Source organism: Tasmannia lanceolata, unplaced genomic scaffold (assembly GCF_043159265.1).
Source record: "Tasmannia lanceolata isolate RefF3 unplaced genomic scaffold, GAP_Taslan_0.1 ptg000003l, whole genome shotgun sequence".
Classification (NCBI taxonomy): Eukaryota; Viridiplantae; Streptophyta; class Magnoliopsida; order Canellales; family Winteraceae; genus Tasmannia; species Tasmannia lanceolata.
Genome location: NW_027518680.1, coordinates 10981109 through 10997797, shown reverse-complemented (window position 1 = coordinate 10997797; position 16689 = coordinate 10981109). Strand labels below are relative to the sequence as shown.

The 16689-nt window shown below is 37.5% G+C and overlaps 2 protein-coding genes across 2 annotated transcripts; one reads left to right on the top strand and one right to left on the bottom strand.

Annotated features, from left to right (window-relative positions):
* Positions 1-4641: 4641 nt before the first annotated feature.
* LOC143861192 (uncharacterized) lies at positions 4642-6028 on the bottom strand. Its single transcript, XM_077372128.1, has one exon. The coding sequence runs from the start codon at positions 5953-5955 to the stop codon at positions 4897-4899; it is 1059 nt and encodes a 352-aa protein (XP_077228243.1). The 5' UTR covers positions 5956-6028; the 3' UTR covers positions 4642-4896.
* An 894-nt stretch (positions 6029-6922) lies between these two features.
* On the top strand, positions 6923-9403 carry LOC143861184 (transcription termination factor MTERF6, chloroplastic/mitochondrial-like). The gene is made up of 2 exons (XM_077372119.1): positions 6923-7049; positions 8118-9403. The coding sequence occupies exons 1-2, from the start codon at positions 7046-7048 to the stop codon at positions 9116-9118; spliced, it is 1005 nt and encodes a 334-aa protein (XP_077228234.1). The 5' UTR covers positions 6923-7045; the 3' UTR covers positions 9119-9403.
* The last annotated feature ends 7286 nt before the right edge of the window (positions 9404-16689 follow it).

The window sequence follows — 16689 nt, the reverse complement described above, 5'->3', positions numbered from 1 at the left end:
CACATCTTCATTTTCATAAAATCTCATTCTTTGTCCTTTAATTAATTTTCAAAACCCTAACACTCACTCCTTTCTTCTGCTTTTTCATAATTTTCTTCTTACAGTGTTGTTACTTCTCAAGAGCCCTAGTTCCCTTCATTATGGTCGTATGATCTCCAAAACACCTCTTTTCTCCGTTGTAAACTTGACCTCACATAAGTAGGCGCATGTTAGCATGTTTTATCATAAGATGACCAATATTCACTTGCCACTTAAACTATACTCGTATGAGCATTAGCCATCTCTACATAGGCTCATTTTAGAAAATTATGATCAAAATATCAACTAAAGCTCTCCAAATAGTCACTATAGAAAAATATCATCAAAATATCAACTAAAGCTCTCCAAATTCTCACTATTCGTCTAACCACTCCAAATCCTACAACCTACTCTCCTCTGTGAATGTTTACAACCTATTTTTCCTTCCTTTAGCCATGCAACCTCTCTCTTCTATTTCTTTCCTTTCGCTGTGTCCTTAAACCCATATCACATCACCCCCAATACTTTCTTCTCTCTTTTACTTCTTCCGTCAATTTTTTTTTTTTTTTGAAAGGTAGTCTTCCTCCAAACATCTCTGTGCACTATTTATTTCATACATCAAATTCGTTTCTTCCTTTTTCCTCTTAACACACCATTTTCTATTCTATCTCAACTTCAACCTGTTGTGATCACAGTTTTCCCTTATAACTTTCTTCTATGGAAAAAAAAAGGGCGGCCCAGTGCACAAGGCTCCCGCCGTTGCGGGGTCTGGGGAGGGCTAGATGTACGCAGCCTTACCCCTGCTTTGCAGAGAGGCTGTTTCCGTGACTCAAACCCGTGACCACCAGGTCACAATGGAGCAACCTTACAGTTGCACCAAGGCTCACGCCAACTTTCTTCTATGGAAAAGATCAGATTTTAACTATTGCTCCTACTCAAGCTATCATGGATCTTGATGGCTCCTTGGGGTCACCACCTATATATTTTTGAAAGAACGATGGAAGGAAAAGAAGATGACTGGGAGAAATCACAGAGTTTGAAGCATGGAAAGCTAACGATCATTCAGGTATTACATGGACAAACTCGACTCTCTCATCAGACATTCTTGCACAAGTTATGAAAGTTTACCGCACGAACTTTGGAAGTCTCCGCATGATACATATGCACAAAAATCAAAGGTGAATATTATGCATCTTTAGGTTGAACCACAAAATTGCAAGAAAGCTTTTTCTACTTTTAGTGATTGTCTCAATAAACTCAAAGGTCTCTTTGATCAACTTGCCACCATGCAACAATCTGTAGATGCCAAAGACAACGTTTGATATGCTTTCAGTCTGAACAAATCTGCGCCCATGATAACTCAAACCATTTCTCATTCTATGCCGTTTGAAGCTATGATCCTCGACATGAAGTACAGTTTTTTTTTTCTTGTTTCTTTTTTACTAAAAGCCCACTCATCAAACAAAATCGACATAGTTACTTGGTCGCACATTTATGGATTTGAAGTTAAGCAACCATTCGTGAAAAGTTTGAAGAGCACAATGCGTGATGTGCTTGTTTGCGATCACACGGATGTGGAGATAACTTAAAAGGAAACCAAAATTACAACAAGTAGGATGACCAATTTGATACTTTCGAGTCATTTTCCTGTACCTACGGAAAAATAGCAGACGAAACCATCAATTGTAACACGTAGAAAACTGAATCTCATCGAAGGGTAGTGGGAACTAAAAAAAGCTCATACAACCGAACGAAAGATGAATGCTGAGTGAACACTAGCTAAAGTCCAAACACGCCAACTCAATATGAAATGCAAGTTTAACTCGAGATGAGTGTCAGATGCAAGTTCAAAGGCCATGATAACATCATAGGCTTAAGAAAAAAATATACTGAAAGATCCAGAGTGCCTATTGATGTAAATTAGATATGGAAACCTGAGTCATTGTTGGCCATATAAATAATGTGCTTGAAATGGCAACCACAACAAACTTGATGGATTCACGCATCAACACAATTTTGTGGTAGTATTGAAAGATAGGGTCATTACATATACATTAGCTTTTTCTTTTTGCTAATAAAAAAAAGAGCGACCCAATGCAAGAGGCTCCCGCCATTGCGGGGTCAGGTGAGGGCTAGATGTACGCAGATCTACCAGTCATTTTTGCTAATAACTAATAAAAATCCATTCATATAAGGAAAGAATATGTAAAACTGAATTCATAAAAAAAGATACATTAAAGCTACACAATAATAGCTTAAAACAAGAGAAATAATTAAGATTTTGTTTAAATGAATGTCAATGCACGCCTAAGGCACATCTAACATTGCACCTTTTTTAAAATGGAGTATCCTGTATAAACTATAAACAAGAGCAACAAAGGTGAATCAATAATACATAGATTTTAACCAATTGCCTGATGAAGAAAAAGGGGGAAATGAGAATTTTGGGAAACCAACATAGAGCTGAAACCCATAATACAGGTGTAGAGTGTGGTTGGATTCATTCCTTCCATAAGGATTAAGGACCATAAGATGGGTGCCAAAACCTCCATTTCAACAGTAGTGATGACAGCAACGACGACACAATAGCTTTTGCTAGTTTTCAATGATGATCCTAGAACTCACTCTCTTCACCATGCAGATCTACCAGAAATTCCAGAAACTAAAATATATGGAATTGGCTTTTTCTTTTCTTTTCCGATTTTTTCTTCAAAGAAAGCATAAAGAGAACTGCGTAGAAGAGAGTAAAGGAAGTAACACATTAAAACAATGAATGAGATGGCCACAAGGATGAAAGAGAGAAAGACAATGAACTACAAAATGAGCAAGACTTTCCCAATACAAAGGTATAAATGTTCGACTACTTCCCTTGCCACCACATCATTAGCTCTCCTTGACTGTAATTAAAAGGCAACAAGTTGCCAGCCAAATGAAGGATTTCCAAAATAAAATACATCGAGCTCACCAGACCAACTGAAGAATCAACCTCCACATGTTATGTCCCGATAACCCTGCATTGACGATTGAATAACCGATTAGAAGAGCCTGCAATTCCACTTCATTTGGTGCCAACCTTGAGATCTCCTCCAACCCATTCCTAAATCGCCTCCAATAGCAACTGGTCCCAAGTTGCCTTGTGATGCTTCCCTTGAAAATTTAGCTTGGTGATATCTCAAGCGGACTCCACCTAGCTAATTTTTTTCCCATTTGATGACAACTCATAGAAATCTAAAGCTTTTAGCTTCCATACACCATTGTCTGACAAAAAGTGTCGGTGTCGTTGCAAGGGGCACTACGTCACCCTAACACAATCAAACAAGAACCCTGACCATCTATCGACACATAAGAGAAGAAAAATAACTTCACCAAAAAAATGACCTTGGCATCCAAAGACCAATGCCTCCTATCAGGCTCAAAGGGGGCCACAGGAATACTCTCCAGCATCCTAAGAAGCAATAAGAACCACTCATCATGTTTACGTTTCCTCATAAAATCCCACTCCCAAGATACCTCCCTCAACTCTACTTTAGGTTTCTTAAATACTCATCTACACACTTTTAAAAAAATACTCATCTACACGAATCATGAACCTATACAAGCTTAGGAAAGCATGTGCCATTTGTCAATTCTGTTTAGGAGGCCATACCATTTTTTCACCTAGATTAGACAACTAAGCTGCAACCTTTAACTCCTCCAAAACCTAATATCTCCTCCGCTCCCACTCCATACTTAACAATGGAATAACTCAAGTTGAGACAACACATGGACCACCACACACCAACCTTATACCTCCCTGGCAAGATTTTATATACCCACCTGCCTCAACCCATCTCATAGACTCATACTTGTTTCAATATTTTTTATTCCAAAGAGCATCATTCTCTCCACCAAATTTCCATAGCCATTTGTTGAAAGGACCTTATTTTCCTATCAAACCCCAAACCTCCATAACGCCTAACCTGTGGAATTGGATACAAATTATTGCAGGATTAGTGTGAGGTCTCTAAAGATTGAAGACCACTTTATATGTAATTTAGGACACCAAGTAGACTCTTCCTTGAACCCCTGGCAGGGGATATACTCCACTTCTTCAATGGGATCCACAACTTTTTATTTAGCACTAAGATAGTCAATGTCTCTAGCTTCCACAGGAATACAAATGCCCCAACTAACTCTCAATGATCCAACTAAAATTCATGCTTTCTTTGTTTATAAGAACTGAGCTACCCAATAGGCAAACTGAAGGCCTTCCATGGAAAGAAAATCTTGTAGTTTTTTTTAGGATACATTTGTTAATGAAGAAAGACCCATAATACAATAAATGATGAGAAACATAAGAATCAACACGTATATTAACCACTCTTATTAACCACTTACTTATTTATATTAACCACTCTTATTACTCACAAGTTTTGACACAAGCAACAATTTGCAAGACACAACAATAACCGGCTCATTAATTCCATTCTGAATGTGTAAATTGCTCAATCAAGAATAACAAAATACTCACTGTATGTAAACCTAGTCATAACTTAAGCATTCATTACTACAAAGCCATAAAAAATATACTGTTGGTATGTCAAAATAATGCATCTATCGAGAAAATATATATGCACCAAGATATAAATTTAACAATACATTATGGTTCTCATTAAGTTTTCAAAAAAAAAAAAAAAAAAGTTTTCTTCCAGACAGAAACCTTTTTTAATTTCACGGCATACAATTTTAAAGCATTGAATTTAAGAGTGTAAATCAAGCCTTCCTCTCTCAACTAGTATCTCCAGCCATCTCCTAAAAATTTAAAAATTGCTAATAAATCAGAGACTACTAAAATGTCATGGAAACAGGAAGCTTACATTTCACACAAGCTAAGAAAATTTAAAACGCCCTCTCTGAGCTTTTCTTCCCAAAGATAACCTCCCAAACAGATGGCGGGAATGGGCCTTTCTTGCCCAAATGCTCTCTAACAGCCTTATCATCAACAGCAAACCCCTTCTCTTTCAATCTCCTAATAACACTCTCAGCTTCTTCCACCCCTTTCTCTCTACAAAACCCATCAACCAATCTCACAAAAGTCGCCACATTTGGCGAGTGTCCAGCATCCAACATCTCAACACAAAAATCAACAGCATCCTCCAATTTCTTCCCTTCACACAACCCATGTATCAATACAGTATAACTAAACGCGTTAGGAGAAATTCCATTATTCTGCATTTTTCTAAAAATCCTCTTCGCGTCATCAACCTTCAATGCCTTACAGAACCCTTCAACAACAGCAGTATAAATTACAACTTCAGGGATGGTACCCTTTTCGCGCATCAACCCAAAAAGCTTCATTGCTTCTTGAATTAACCCATCTTTGCAGAGGCCGTCAAGCATTGCGACCGCATTGGGGATCAGACCAGTTTCCTTCATTTTCTTAAAAATTTCGTCTGCGTCTTGCAAAGAGGGTTCTGATTCAGTTTCAGGGTTTTGTGAGGAACCACTTTGGTGGGTTTCTTTATCATCCCTTTTATCTCCTCTGATGGGTTTGTTGGATAATTGGTTGGGAAAATTCTGATAGGGTTTTCTAGTATTTTCAGCATCACTGAAGTTCTTCAAATCTCTGGTAAAAAGATCATCAGATTGATTGGGTTTTCTTTCTCCTCTCATGGGTCTGTTAGGAAATGGGGAGGAAGGATTTTGGTGGGTTTTCTTTGTTGTTTCGTCGTCATCGCTCTCGCCGAGGTTTAAGTTTTGGGTAAAAGGAGCTTGGAATTGATTGTCTCTTTTGTCTCCTCTCAAGGGTCTGTTGGGGATTGTGGAGAAGTGAGCAGTTGAGAAATGTGGAGGGAAAAGATGATGGAAGAGAGGCATGGTAGGAGCATTGTGTAGAAGATTAGTTTCAGCTGAATCGGAGAGAGAGGAAAAAACAAGCTTAGAAACCCTAGCCCGCATGATGAAAGCAGGATTTTTTTCTTCTCCTTGAGAGAGAGAGAGAGAGAGAGAGAGAGAGAGAGGGATTAGGGTTTTGGAAAAAGACGAAAATCAGTTCATATAGAGAGGGAGTTGAAGGTTTTATAGTGACGAAGATACCCTTCAGCAAAAGATAAAGTTTTTTCAAAGTCCCAACTGTTTTGTTAATATCTTGCAAATAGGTGGGGGAGAGAGAAAAAATAAGTAGCATTTCAAGTTCAAATTATATGATTGAATAGTTATAAATGGGGATATTATATGATGGCCCTTTGCAAGAAAAAAAGTAAATTGAGTACCCCTACTTTGGATGGTCTTAAATTATTCATTTGTTGGTCGCCACCATAGATAGGCACCAAAAATCTTCTCCATATTGTGATATTAACTCATCAATTTGTATAAGTTTCTTTTTCATCAATTTTTAAAATATATAGTAGAGTTAGGTTCAACTTGTAGAGAAGATTTTTGGGGCATAACCTGGTTACCATTGGGTCAAAAAAATGAATGACTTAATAATTCAAATGAATGATTCTTTACTGCACCTCTCATCCTCTCCCCACTAATGCCCTCCCGATTCAGTCTGGCACTGCCCCTCTCTGACTGCAAGATAAACTAATATTCCATGAAAAAACATTCATGTCTGCCGGACATGGCCTAAATGTTCAACAAATGGAGAGATTTTCACATTAGTCATTTACAACTATATCCAAAGGAGGATGAGATCCAGATCATGCTAACACAATGTTGGGTTGGTTGACCCAAGTCAAACTTATAAGATTATACTATCATTTTCCCCACAATTCAGGCCATTGTTAATCGTTTATGGGGTTATTAATTTGGTCATTTAAATAACAAGGTGATATATAAATTATTACAAGGGTACTTTGGTCATAACGGAAAAGATGCGAAGATAACAAATTAGAAGAAACATAGACATATATATGCCCCTCATATTTTTTTACCTTGGTCGAGATAAGGCTTTTCATTCAAAACTGGTTTTACAGCCGCTCTCTCTCTCTCTCTCTCTCTCTCTCACTTCCTCACAAGCGGCTCAAGTAAAACCCCAATTTCATGGATGGGTAGTCAATCCTTTGCTTGAACTACCTAATCTTCTCAACTAGCTCAGCGTTTTCTTCTAGAAAGCTCTGCTTCTTTTCTTTTTTTCTTACTATTTTGAATTTCTTTCATTTTGGTTCTCCTCATGGTTCGATTCTGCATTGCCTCATAGAAAATAATCCAACTGGATTTATGGAAAACTGGGTTTTGTGTCTTGCGATTTTTTAGTTTATAGATCCTGTAAACTTGATTTTTAAACCAAATTATGCGGAAAATGATGTCCTTCTGTAGCAAACTCCTGGTATTTTTTGATTTCCTACTCCTATCAATTTGAATTCATGAAACAATTCTCACGCCACAAGCATGTCCTTTTTAGCAAATAACTCAATTGGGTTTTGAAAACGAGGAGTTTTTTTTTAATCTCTCCAACATTGCATTATGGACCCTATTGGCTTGGTTTCTTTAAACAATTCCAGTGGCAAAAGGGTATTCCTTTTAGCGAGATCAATGTATTTTATATATATATATATATATATATATATATATATATATATATATATATATATATATATATAATCACACATAAATATGAATTCATGAATCAGTCCTTATGGATTGATTCAAAACTTACCCTTTAAAGCAAATAACACACTGGATTTTTAGCAACCTAGGGTTTTTATCTTGCAAATTAGTAGATTATAGACCCTATGAATTAGTAGCTTATCAGGGTCTATAAAATACAAATCCAGATGCTATTGATAAAAATACGCATACTAGCAGAGTGAAGGTATACTTGATTTTCTTTCGTCTGTAATCTGAATTCACTATTCAATTCATATCGGGTTTTATCATGCCAATTAGTTGATTAAAGATCCTATAAAGCTGATTTACAAATCCCGATTCAATTTAAAGTAAGGCATAATAGCAGACTGAACATATCTTTGATTTTATTTCTTCTATGATCTGAATTCATGATTTATTCCTATGTTTTATCATCAGCATACCCTATGCTCCTCAGTAGTTAACTTGAGTCAATTTTTGTTTTCAAAAAATTCATTTGAAGTCTTATCTCATTCAAACTATTTTTACAGGTACCATGGAGATGGGCAGCACTCAAAAGGGTAGCATTGTTGGGTTCTTTAGAGAGAAAGGTTTTGATGATGAGAACATTCATAAGATGTTGAACAAGTGCAAGCACTTGGAAGGTGTGGACAGGGAAAGGGCCAGTGAGAACTGGACTTACTTGAATAGCATAGGAATTCAAGAGAGGAAGCTCCCTTCCGTTGTTTCAAAGTGCCCAAAGATCCTTACTCTAGGCTTGAATGCGAAACTCATGCCGATGGTTCATTGTCTTTCAACCTTAGGCACAAAACCAGGTGAAGTGACTTTGGCCATTACAAAATTTCCCCACATACTCTTCCACAACATAGAAGAAAAGCTTTGCCCTCTGCTAGCATTCTTTCAGGCACTAGGAGTCCCTGAAAAGCAATTGGGTAAGTTGTTGTTGCTCAACCCGAGGCTCATCAGTTATAGTATTGAATCAAAACTCACCCACATTGTAGATTTTCTCACTGGTCTAGGCCTTAACAAGGAAGGGATGGTTGGTAAAGTTTTGGTAAAGCACTCATTTATCGTGGGTTACAGCATCGAGAAAAGGCTCCGACCAACTTCAGAGTTTCTGAAATCAGTAGGTCTCAAAGACTCAGATCTGCAAAGGGTGGTAATGAATTTTCCTAAAGTGTTGTGTAGGGACGCGGAGAAGGTCCTCAGACCCAATTTGGAATTTTTAAAGCGATGTGGTTTTAGTGATGGGCAGATTGTGCTTTTGGTGACTGGATATCCTCCTGTTTTGATCAAGAGCATTAAGAATTCTCTGGAACCCAGGATAAGGTTCTTGGTGGAGGTGATGCGGAGAGGGATCCATGAAGTCACAGATTATCCAGAGTTCTTTTGCCATGGCCTGAAGAAGAGATTGGAGTTCAGGCAGAGGTTGCTAAAACAGAGGAACGTAGATTGTAGTTTGAGTGAGATGCTTGAGTGTAATCAAAAGAAGTTCATTGTCAAGTTTGGCTTGGTCGAGGGCCTCGGATGATTCAATTGCTATTATCTCCTTTTCTGTTGGATGAATCTTGGCCTGGTTTTGAATTAATGGTTCACGGGTAATGTTCTTCTATTTGGGTGTTAAGAGCACATTCCCATGCGTTTGATTCTATGTACATCAGTAAGAGCTGCAGCTGCATCCTCCCAAGGCTAATTATATAGCTTTCTGTTTTAGTTTCTTTTGGTTTTTTGGTAACAGTTATGGATTCTTTCTTTAACATTGTGTACTTCAATATGGCTATTTGGCTAGCCAAATAATGTTTTTCTTTCGTTTTGACATTCTACTAGCATTTTCCAAATCAGCAAACCAGTAAAGGGAAGTGCTTGTGTTTTCTTTTTTGAAATTAAGGTCATGATTCTTTCCATCGTCATAAAACCAGCTGAATGAATCAAAACTTGCTGGAGAATAAAGATCTAATCAGTATGAACCAGGAAATTAAAAAGTTCATATCTAATCAGTATGAACCAGGAAATTAGAAAGTTCATACGCTACATTTTGTCACCCATGCAAGGCTACAAGAATTCTATACATTCCAAAATGCGCCAGTTTAATACTATATACATCTCTGATAATAAAAGAGCTTTGATAGACTATTCTTGTGAAATCCACCTATCAACTCTCTTCTGCATATTAGCAGCATTTGTTTCACGGATTATGTTAATGTTATAGGAAGAAGTTTGCTGGATTATGCCAACTTTCGTACAGAGGTGAATAGTTTGATTTGTAGTGAACTTTAAGTTGACTTGTTTCTTAAGTTAATGTTATAGGAAGAACTTTGCTGCTATTTCTATTATTCTTGAATATGTATTTTCAACATACTTTCTGTATATAATATAGATAGATGCCTGGCTCACTTGTATTTTTTGACTAAGTTTTTCATAATTCTCTGTTCCTGGTTTGTTCCAGCTTAGAGGATTATAGCAGGTTTGTGGTTGTGAGGAAATCTCTCTACTACCCTTCATATTAGGCTATATCTCTATGCCACCCCTATGAAGTCCATTATCCTTCTACTGTTAATTTGAATTTGGTTTTTTAAAATTTGAGTGACTCAGATATTATTGTACGGGTTGTCTCTCTCCCTCTCTACATGATATTTCTGTTTGGTTTCTTCATGAATTAGACGAGCCAACATATGTAATGATTGGTGTGAAATTTCAAGAGAGAGATGTGCACGGTCCGCACAGATTTCTTGGAGAATGATGCAATAGTTCACTACTTTTCAAGTTCCAGTCATGGTAGCGGCTCATTTGGATGATTTGCATAGATTTCTGAAATGGGCGTTGATTTACAGAATGTCCAACCATTTACCCATTTAGCACTAACCTTAATAAACTAGTCCAAGCTCCAAGAATTTCCAGTTCATTGTTTTCCAAGCAAACAAATTTGGTCCATTTCAAACAGGAACCTTGTGATGAGATACCCACATTGTGGATACATGAAAAAACAAGCCTGTGAGGACATAGAATAGTTTTAAAACTCTCCTGCGTTATCGTAGAACCCCCCCCCCCCCCCCGCCCCGAGTCGACTCCTTTTCTCCTTGACCAGGTTCCGCATTTTGCCATATAGAGTCAATAAAAACTCCTTTGACTCTCCTGAGGTATGACCACTTCAACCGAATACTCAGCCGTGTTATTGGCCACTTCCACGCCTGGTCCACAAGGATTTTTCTTGTGGACCAGGCGTGGTACCGTCAGTTCCTTCTTTATGTATGTTTTTGGTACCGTTCATGATCCTTAATTTACTTTTTGATGTATCTATGGAGTTGATCTTTCTTTTATTGTATGTGGATGGCATTATCATCATCCTGGAACAATCTTTCTTTTATTGTATGTGGATGGCATTATCATCATCCCTGAACAATCCATTATTTCTTGAAGAAGGCAGAAGTGCCAGACATCATCCTGGAACCCTCAACAGATTTGAATAAGAGCAAAGATGGATATTTAGTACATAAATATGGTAGAGTAAGGAGATTGGGGACTGATGTGATGCGAAACAAATATAAAACAAGGGAAAAAGGGGTGGCTAGTGATGGAATGGGGTATAGGGGTGGCAGCTAGGGTTGTGAGTGGAGAAAAACACAAAAAGGTAGGTTTTGGGACGGTTGTGTATGATAGATGTGGTTAGGGTTAGGGTTTTGTGATAAAAATCACAAAATAATGGCTTATATGGGTGGGCGACAATGGTAGGTCATAGGTGGCTAGGGTTGGATTTCTTGGTTAAAAAACCAAAAGAAATAGGGTTAGGGTAGGGGCGGCAACAGTGGAAAGGGTTAGAGTTTGGATTTCGCAGCAAGATGTATGCGATTTAGGGTTTGGTAAAAAATAACCTAAAAAATGTAAAAATAAAAAGAAGAAGAAGAAGGATGATAGGGTAGAAGGGATCTCTAACCTTCTTGCTCTGATACCATGTTAGGATCCTACATGGTGTGCAGAGAGCGAGAGAGGAAGAGAGGATGAGAGAAGAGGATGACATGAGAGAGAGAGAGAGAGAGAGAGAGAGAGAGAGAGAATTGATCTCCCTTCCCACACGAAAATATAATATATATACATATGAGAGAATCGATCTCCCTTCCCACACGAAAATATAATATATATACATATGACTATATGAGCGTAGGGTTACATGAATTGACCAAAATGACCCACGTGAGTGGTGTCCCATACGCACGTCCACTCTTAACAATAGTAATGTTACACTATTTTACAAGTTGATCTATCACATTGGGATTATAATTTGCTATCAAGGATCTAGGTTTCGGAATCTTTTCTTGGGATTTGAAGTTTTGTATATTGTAACTGGATTGTTTCTCTCAGAATCAAAATATGTTAAGGATATACTTTCTAGGTCTCAGAAGAATACTTGTAATTCCATTTCACTCAATTGCCTACGAAGATGGGTACTACTAACCGTTATAGTTCAACTTATTATAACATTGTTTTGGCCTAACAATATTTGACATTGATTCGGCTAGGGTTATCATATTCTAGCACATGCATTCTCCTACCATCAAGTCATCAACCATACGCAGCTACACAAGGATATTCTTTGCTGTCCTCAAGGGATCTTCAATCACGGTTTTCATCTTCTTCATGATACAAGCCTATACCTTCATGCCTTTTTCGATTCTAACAGGGTGGATGTCCCATCACGCACTATTCGACTTCAGATACTTTGACTTCTTGGGATCTTACATTAATGGGTAGCTAAGAAATAATTACTCCATGGTTTTCAAGTCGAGTGTATAAGCAAAATATGGATAATTGGCTGCGTCTGCAACCAAAAATCACATAGGTAACTTTCATCCTTCGTGCATTGGTCCTCTTCTTTCATCTGCCACTGACTCTCTTTTGTGATAATCTGAGAACACTCCATACGTTTGCTAACTCGATATTTTAGGCTTGTATGATCAAAATTGACTATCATTTTGTTAAGAAAAAGGTGGCTGAAGAACAAGCACAGAGTTTGATCGATCCAAAGATCAACCGGGAGATATCTTCACCAAACTGCTCTCAAAGAATGCTTTTTGGGGACTTCGATTAAAGATGAGTGTTCAGCCTCCATTCCGTATCTTGATGAGGAGTAACAGAGAAGAACAATTGATAAGATCAAACCATCAGTAATTAATTAAATGAGAATTAGAGTATTTTCATTGTTTATACAAGTGGTTATTTTGCATGGTTGTTTCATTTTAAGTAGGTTTCTTATTCATTGTAGGAAAGGTGACCTGCATTGTTAGCAACACTAAAATAGTTAGGATTTTGTATATTTCTAGCAGCAACAAAACGTGTTAGGGTTTGGTATTCGTCTGGGATACTGTAAGTATGAACTACAACTCTCAAACCAAGAGTGTAGTTGAGAGAGTTTTCCCATTCCTTTCATTTTCTTGGAATTCTATAGGCAGCATTGGTGTTGTGGTTTGGATCTCTATTTTCCTTTTCATTTCTTTTCTGTTGCTTAGTCTTACTTGAAGTAAAATTAGTTAATAAGTTGCTACATTAGGAAAACACATAAATCATATGCAGATGCTAGCAGGAATTATGTTCCGCGGATGTCTTGTATTTTGGCTGTGATTCATCACCCTAGTAGATTAATGTGTGCGATGCATATGCAGATTGAGATCTATGGTCAGTTCGCTATGGGTGCATGGAGAAACACGCCTCTGTCGGGGTTTTCAAGCTGGTTCATGATATAGTGCTGAATCAGGAAGGCATCTTGTTATATTGTGACACATCTTGGTGTATTGTGACAGTTAAAGTACTATACATTTAACAAAGAATAAAGTGTATTGTGCTATGGCTAAACATATTCATGTGACGTATCACAAGATAAGTCAGTTACAATAACTTGGTTGAACTTGGTCAATATCAACAGATGTTGATGATTGACGGATTACCCTATGAAGCGGGGTGGTCACCTCATGTGGAAGAGGTGTAGAGCTCTGTTCTAGAGTACAGAGTGTTGTTGAGGTGTTTGCAGAACTCTAGCCAAGGTATAGACTGTTGTGCAGATGTCTTGTATTATGGTATTGACTCAATGTGCTCGGCATATATGTGGGTCGAGTTACGCAGTCATCTTGCTGGGGGTATAGGGGGCAGTGCACCCATGTCAGAGTTTCTGGGGCAGTACATCTGAAGAAAAATATAGTTTTTAGTTTGTGGTAGAAGTCCCATATTAAAGTGGTGATGGGCAGGAGGTTTTCTTGAGCGTTTCTTGGCTGAGAGGAAAGGAATCAAATCTGTGGATTTCCAATTTCTTATTTCCACAGCATATTTGGGAATCTGATTTTTTTCTCTGTCAGTTGCTGATTTGGAAATCCAAGGATTTGATCCGGATCCAAATCACAACACAAAAAGGGTTGCAAATGTGAGAAATCCAAATCAAAATCTTCTCAGCATCCAAACTGGCCGTTATTGCATATATGAAGTAGTTATAAACGACTTAGTGAACCCAATGTCTCCACCACATTACATGTAAATAATTTGTTTGCATCCTCGTTATAACAAATCAAAGTAAGGTTTGCTCACAATTGTGCCAACAGACTATTAGGATTTCTTAAATAAGTAGAATTTAGTAGGAGTGGTCCATGAAAGAGTTTACGCGAAAAGGCCATGACTTGTTGCATTTCACTGTAGTAGACAGAGAACAGTGGTCCTAATAGTGTTTACGTGAAAGGGCCATGACTTGTTGCATTTCACGGTAGTAGACAGAGAACAGTGGTCCTAGTAGTTGTTCTGCTCTCCACTTGGTCATTGGCGACACACATTGTCTCTCTTTCTCTTGACAATCCCAAACACCCTTGCTCTGAATGTGCTTAGAGTTGGAGTTGTACTTACCTCCGTTTCTGGGGTAAGTGGGAATTGGGGTTAGACCAGACCCCTCTCCCAAGCACTACTATCAAGAAAAAGACTACGATTTTTAACCTCTTGATTTAATATTTGCACGGTACTGTCTTATTAATACTATTACAACCCTTAAAAGCACCTGAGAACATACTTGAAAAGTTTGGATTTGGAAATAAATAGCCAAGGCAAATGTTTGGAAAATAAAAGGAAGAAATTGAAAATAAAAATCAAGTGCTGTTCTATTTACAACAAATATGTCTATTATATGTAGGCTAATTTTTCTAAAGAAGAAAAAATAAAAAGATTGGTAGGATGGTTATGTACATGTGTTGGTTTGATTAGGATGTGAGTTCAGATTTTAGAATACTATCATGTTCATTAGTTTTGAATTTCTAGTGTTTTTCACAGACAATATATGACACATTTAATTTAAAAATTACAAGACGAGAACTTTTGAATTATTTGGATTTTTTAAAGATTAAAATGTTGTGCCAAAGTATGGGATTTTTTTTTTTTTTTCAAGATTTTAGATAGAAATTTTTGCGACGGTGCCTGAGAAGCCGTAGTCTAGGAGCCAGTTGTGTGTATGGCACATGATGTGGTCTTGTATTTTTTTTTCTCCCCCTTTTGGATGCAGAGAAGATTTTGATTTTGATTTCTCCCACTTGCAGCCCTTTTTGCATTGTAATTTGGATCCATATCAAATTCTTGGATTTCCAATTCAGCATCTGACAGCGAAAAAAATCAGATTTCTAAATAAGCTATGCAAATAAGAAATTGGAAAGCCCCAGATCTGCCAGTTTCCTTCACCCTCTTTACTCCTCAATCTCTCCCCTCCAACATGAAGTACCCCATTTCCTCTCTCTGTCTCCCCCTCAACATGAGATGCCGGATTAATTCATTTTGTATTCAAAACTCAATTCCAAATCCAAATACAATATATGAGGTATCCAAACAGGCCCTCAAATAATTTTGGTTAACTTCAAAAGGAAGATATAGGCCAACATATATGACATTGATATGATCCAAAGTCTAGACCATTCATTCAGCCAATATATCGCGAAATTTAAAACTATGATCTAAATGCGCATCAGCGGCTTGCGGTACGAATTCGGGTCGATTTTCTTTTTTTCTTTCATTTTTTTTAGAAATTTTTTTCTTGAGCTTTTAATGTTGGTCGACTCAGTTCTTACTTCTGATACTCAAGCTTCTCACAGAGTGGTTAACCTCTTAATTTTTTGTTCAAAACAAAGAGGGGTGGCAATATTAAAACAAGGGCAGTGTAAGTATAAGTCTCCCTAACAATATTCCCTTGGATCATCACAATCCCAGATCCCCTGATCACGAAATCCCCTAAATCATGCTTTGGGTGGGTGACAACTTTTGCCTGAGAGGTGGGGCTCATGTGTTCCTTCCAATCGTTCGTGTGCATGTCCTCATCTAAAAACATGCCGACGAAACCTTTTCTTTATAGAGGCACAATGTTCTAAATAGTAGAAAACAAACCAACTTTCAGAGGAGACCAAAAAACCATACCTAGCTGGAATCCACGACCACGATGAAAGTGAGAGGACTGCCAAAATTATTAAAGAGAAATTTGTCGAAGACCACCAACTAAAGACAAAAAAAGATCCCTATTGCCTTCTCAATTCCCATCCCATTCCCTTCTCCCTCCCAAAAATAAAAAGGATCAATTACCAATGCGGGACAAAAATTAGGTGAAATTATCAACATGACCCATGCTTTTCAGAAATTATCAACGGGGGACAAAATATGTCTTGTCATTAAAAGCTGGACGAAAATGTCCTTTTCTTAAGCAACACGTTTTGCTTTTCCACTTTTCCCTCTTCTCTCTTCTTTTCCTCTTTTTTTTTTTTTTTTTTTCACTTTTTCATTTTCAACTTTTTTTTTTCTACATTACCAGTCATCTTCTTCATCATTTAGCCACCATTGGAGGTGGGAAAACTCAAAAATTTGAAACGTGAGTTCATTCCCATCTATCTTTCAATATCTAGGTTTTATTTTTCATTTGTTTTAGGGTTTTGCATTTCTCCTTCTCCCTTTCAATGGAGGATGAGGAAGATGAATCGTACGGTAGAAAGAAAAAAAATGTGAAAATGAACGAGTGAAAAAAAAACAGGAAGTAAAAACGTGTTCATAAGGGACTTGATAAGCCCATTCGGAATTTGGTAACCCCATTTTGATACTGGATAACCC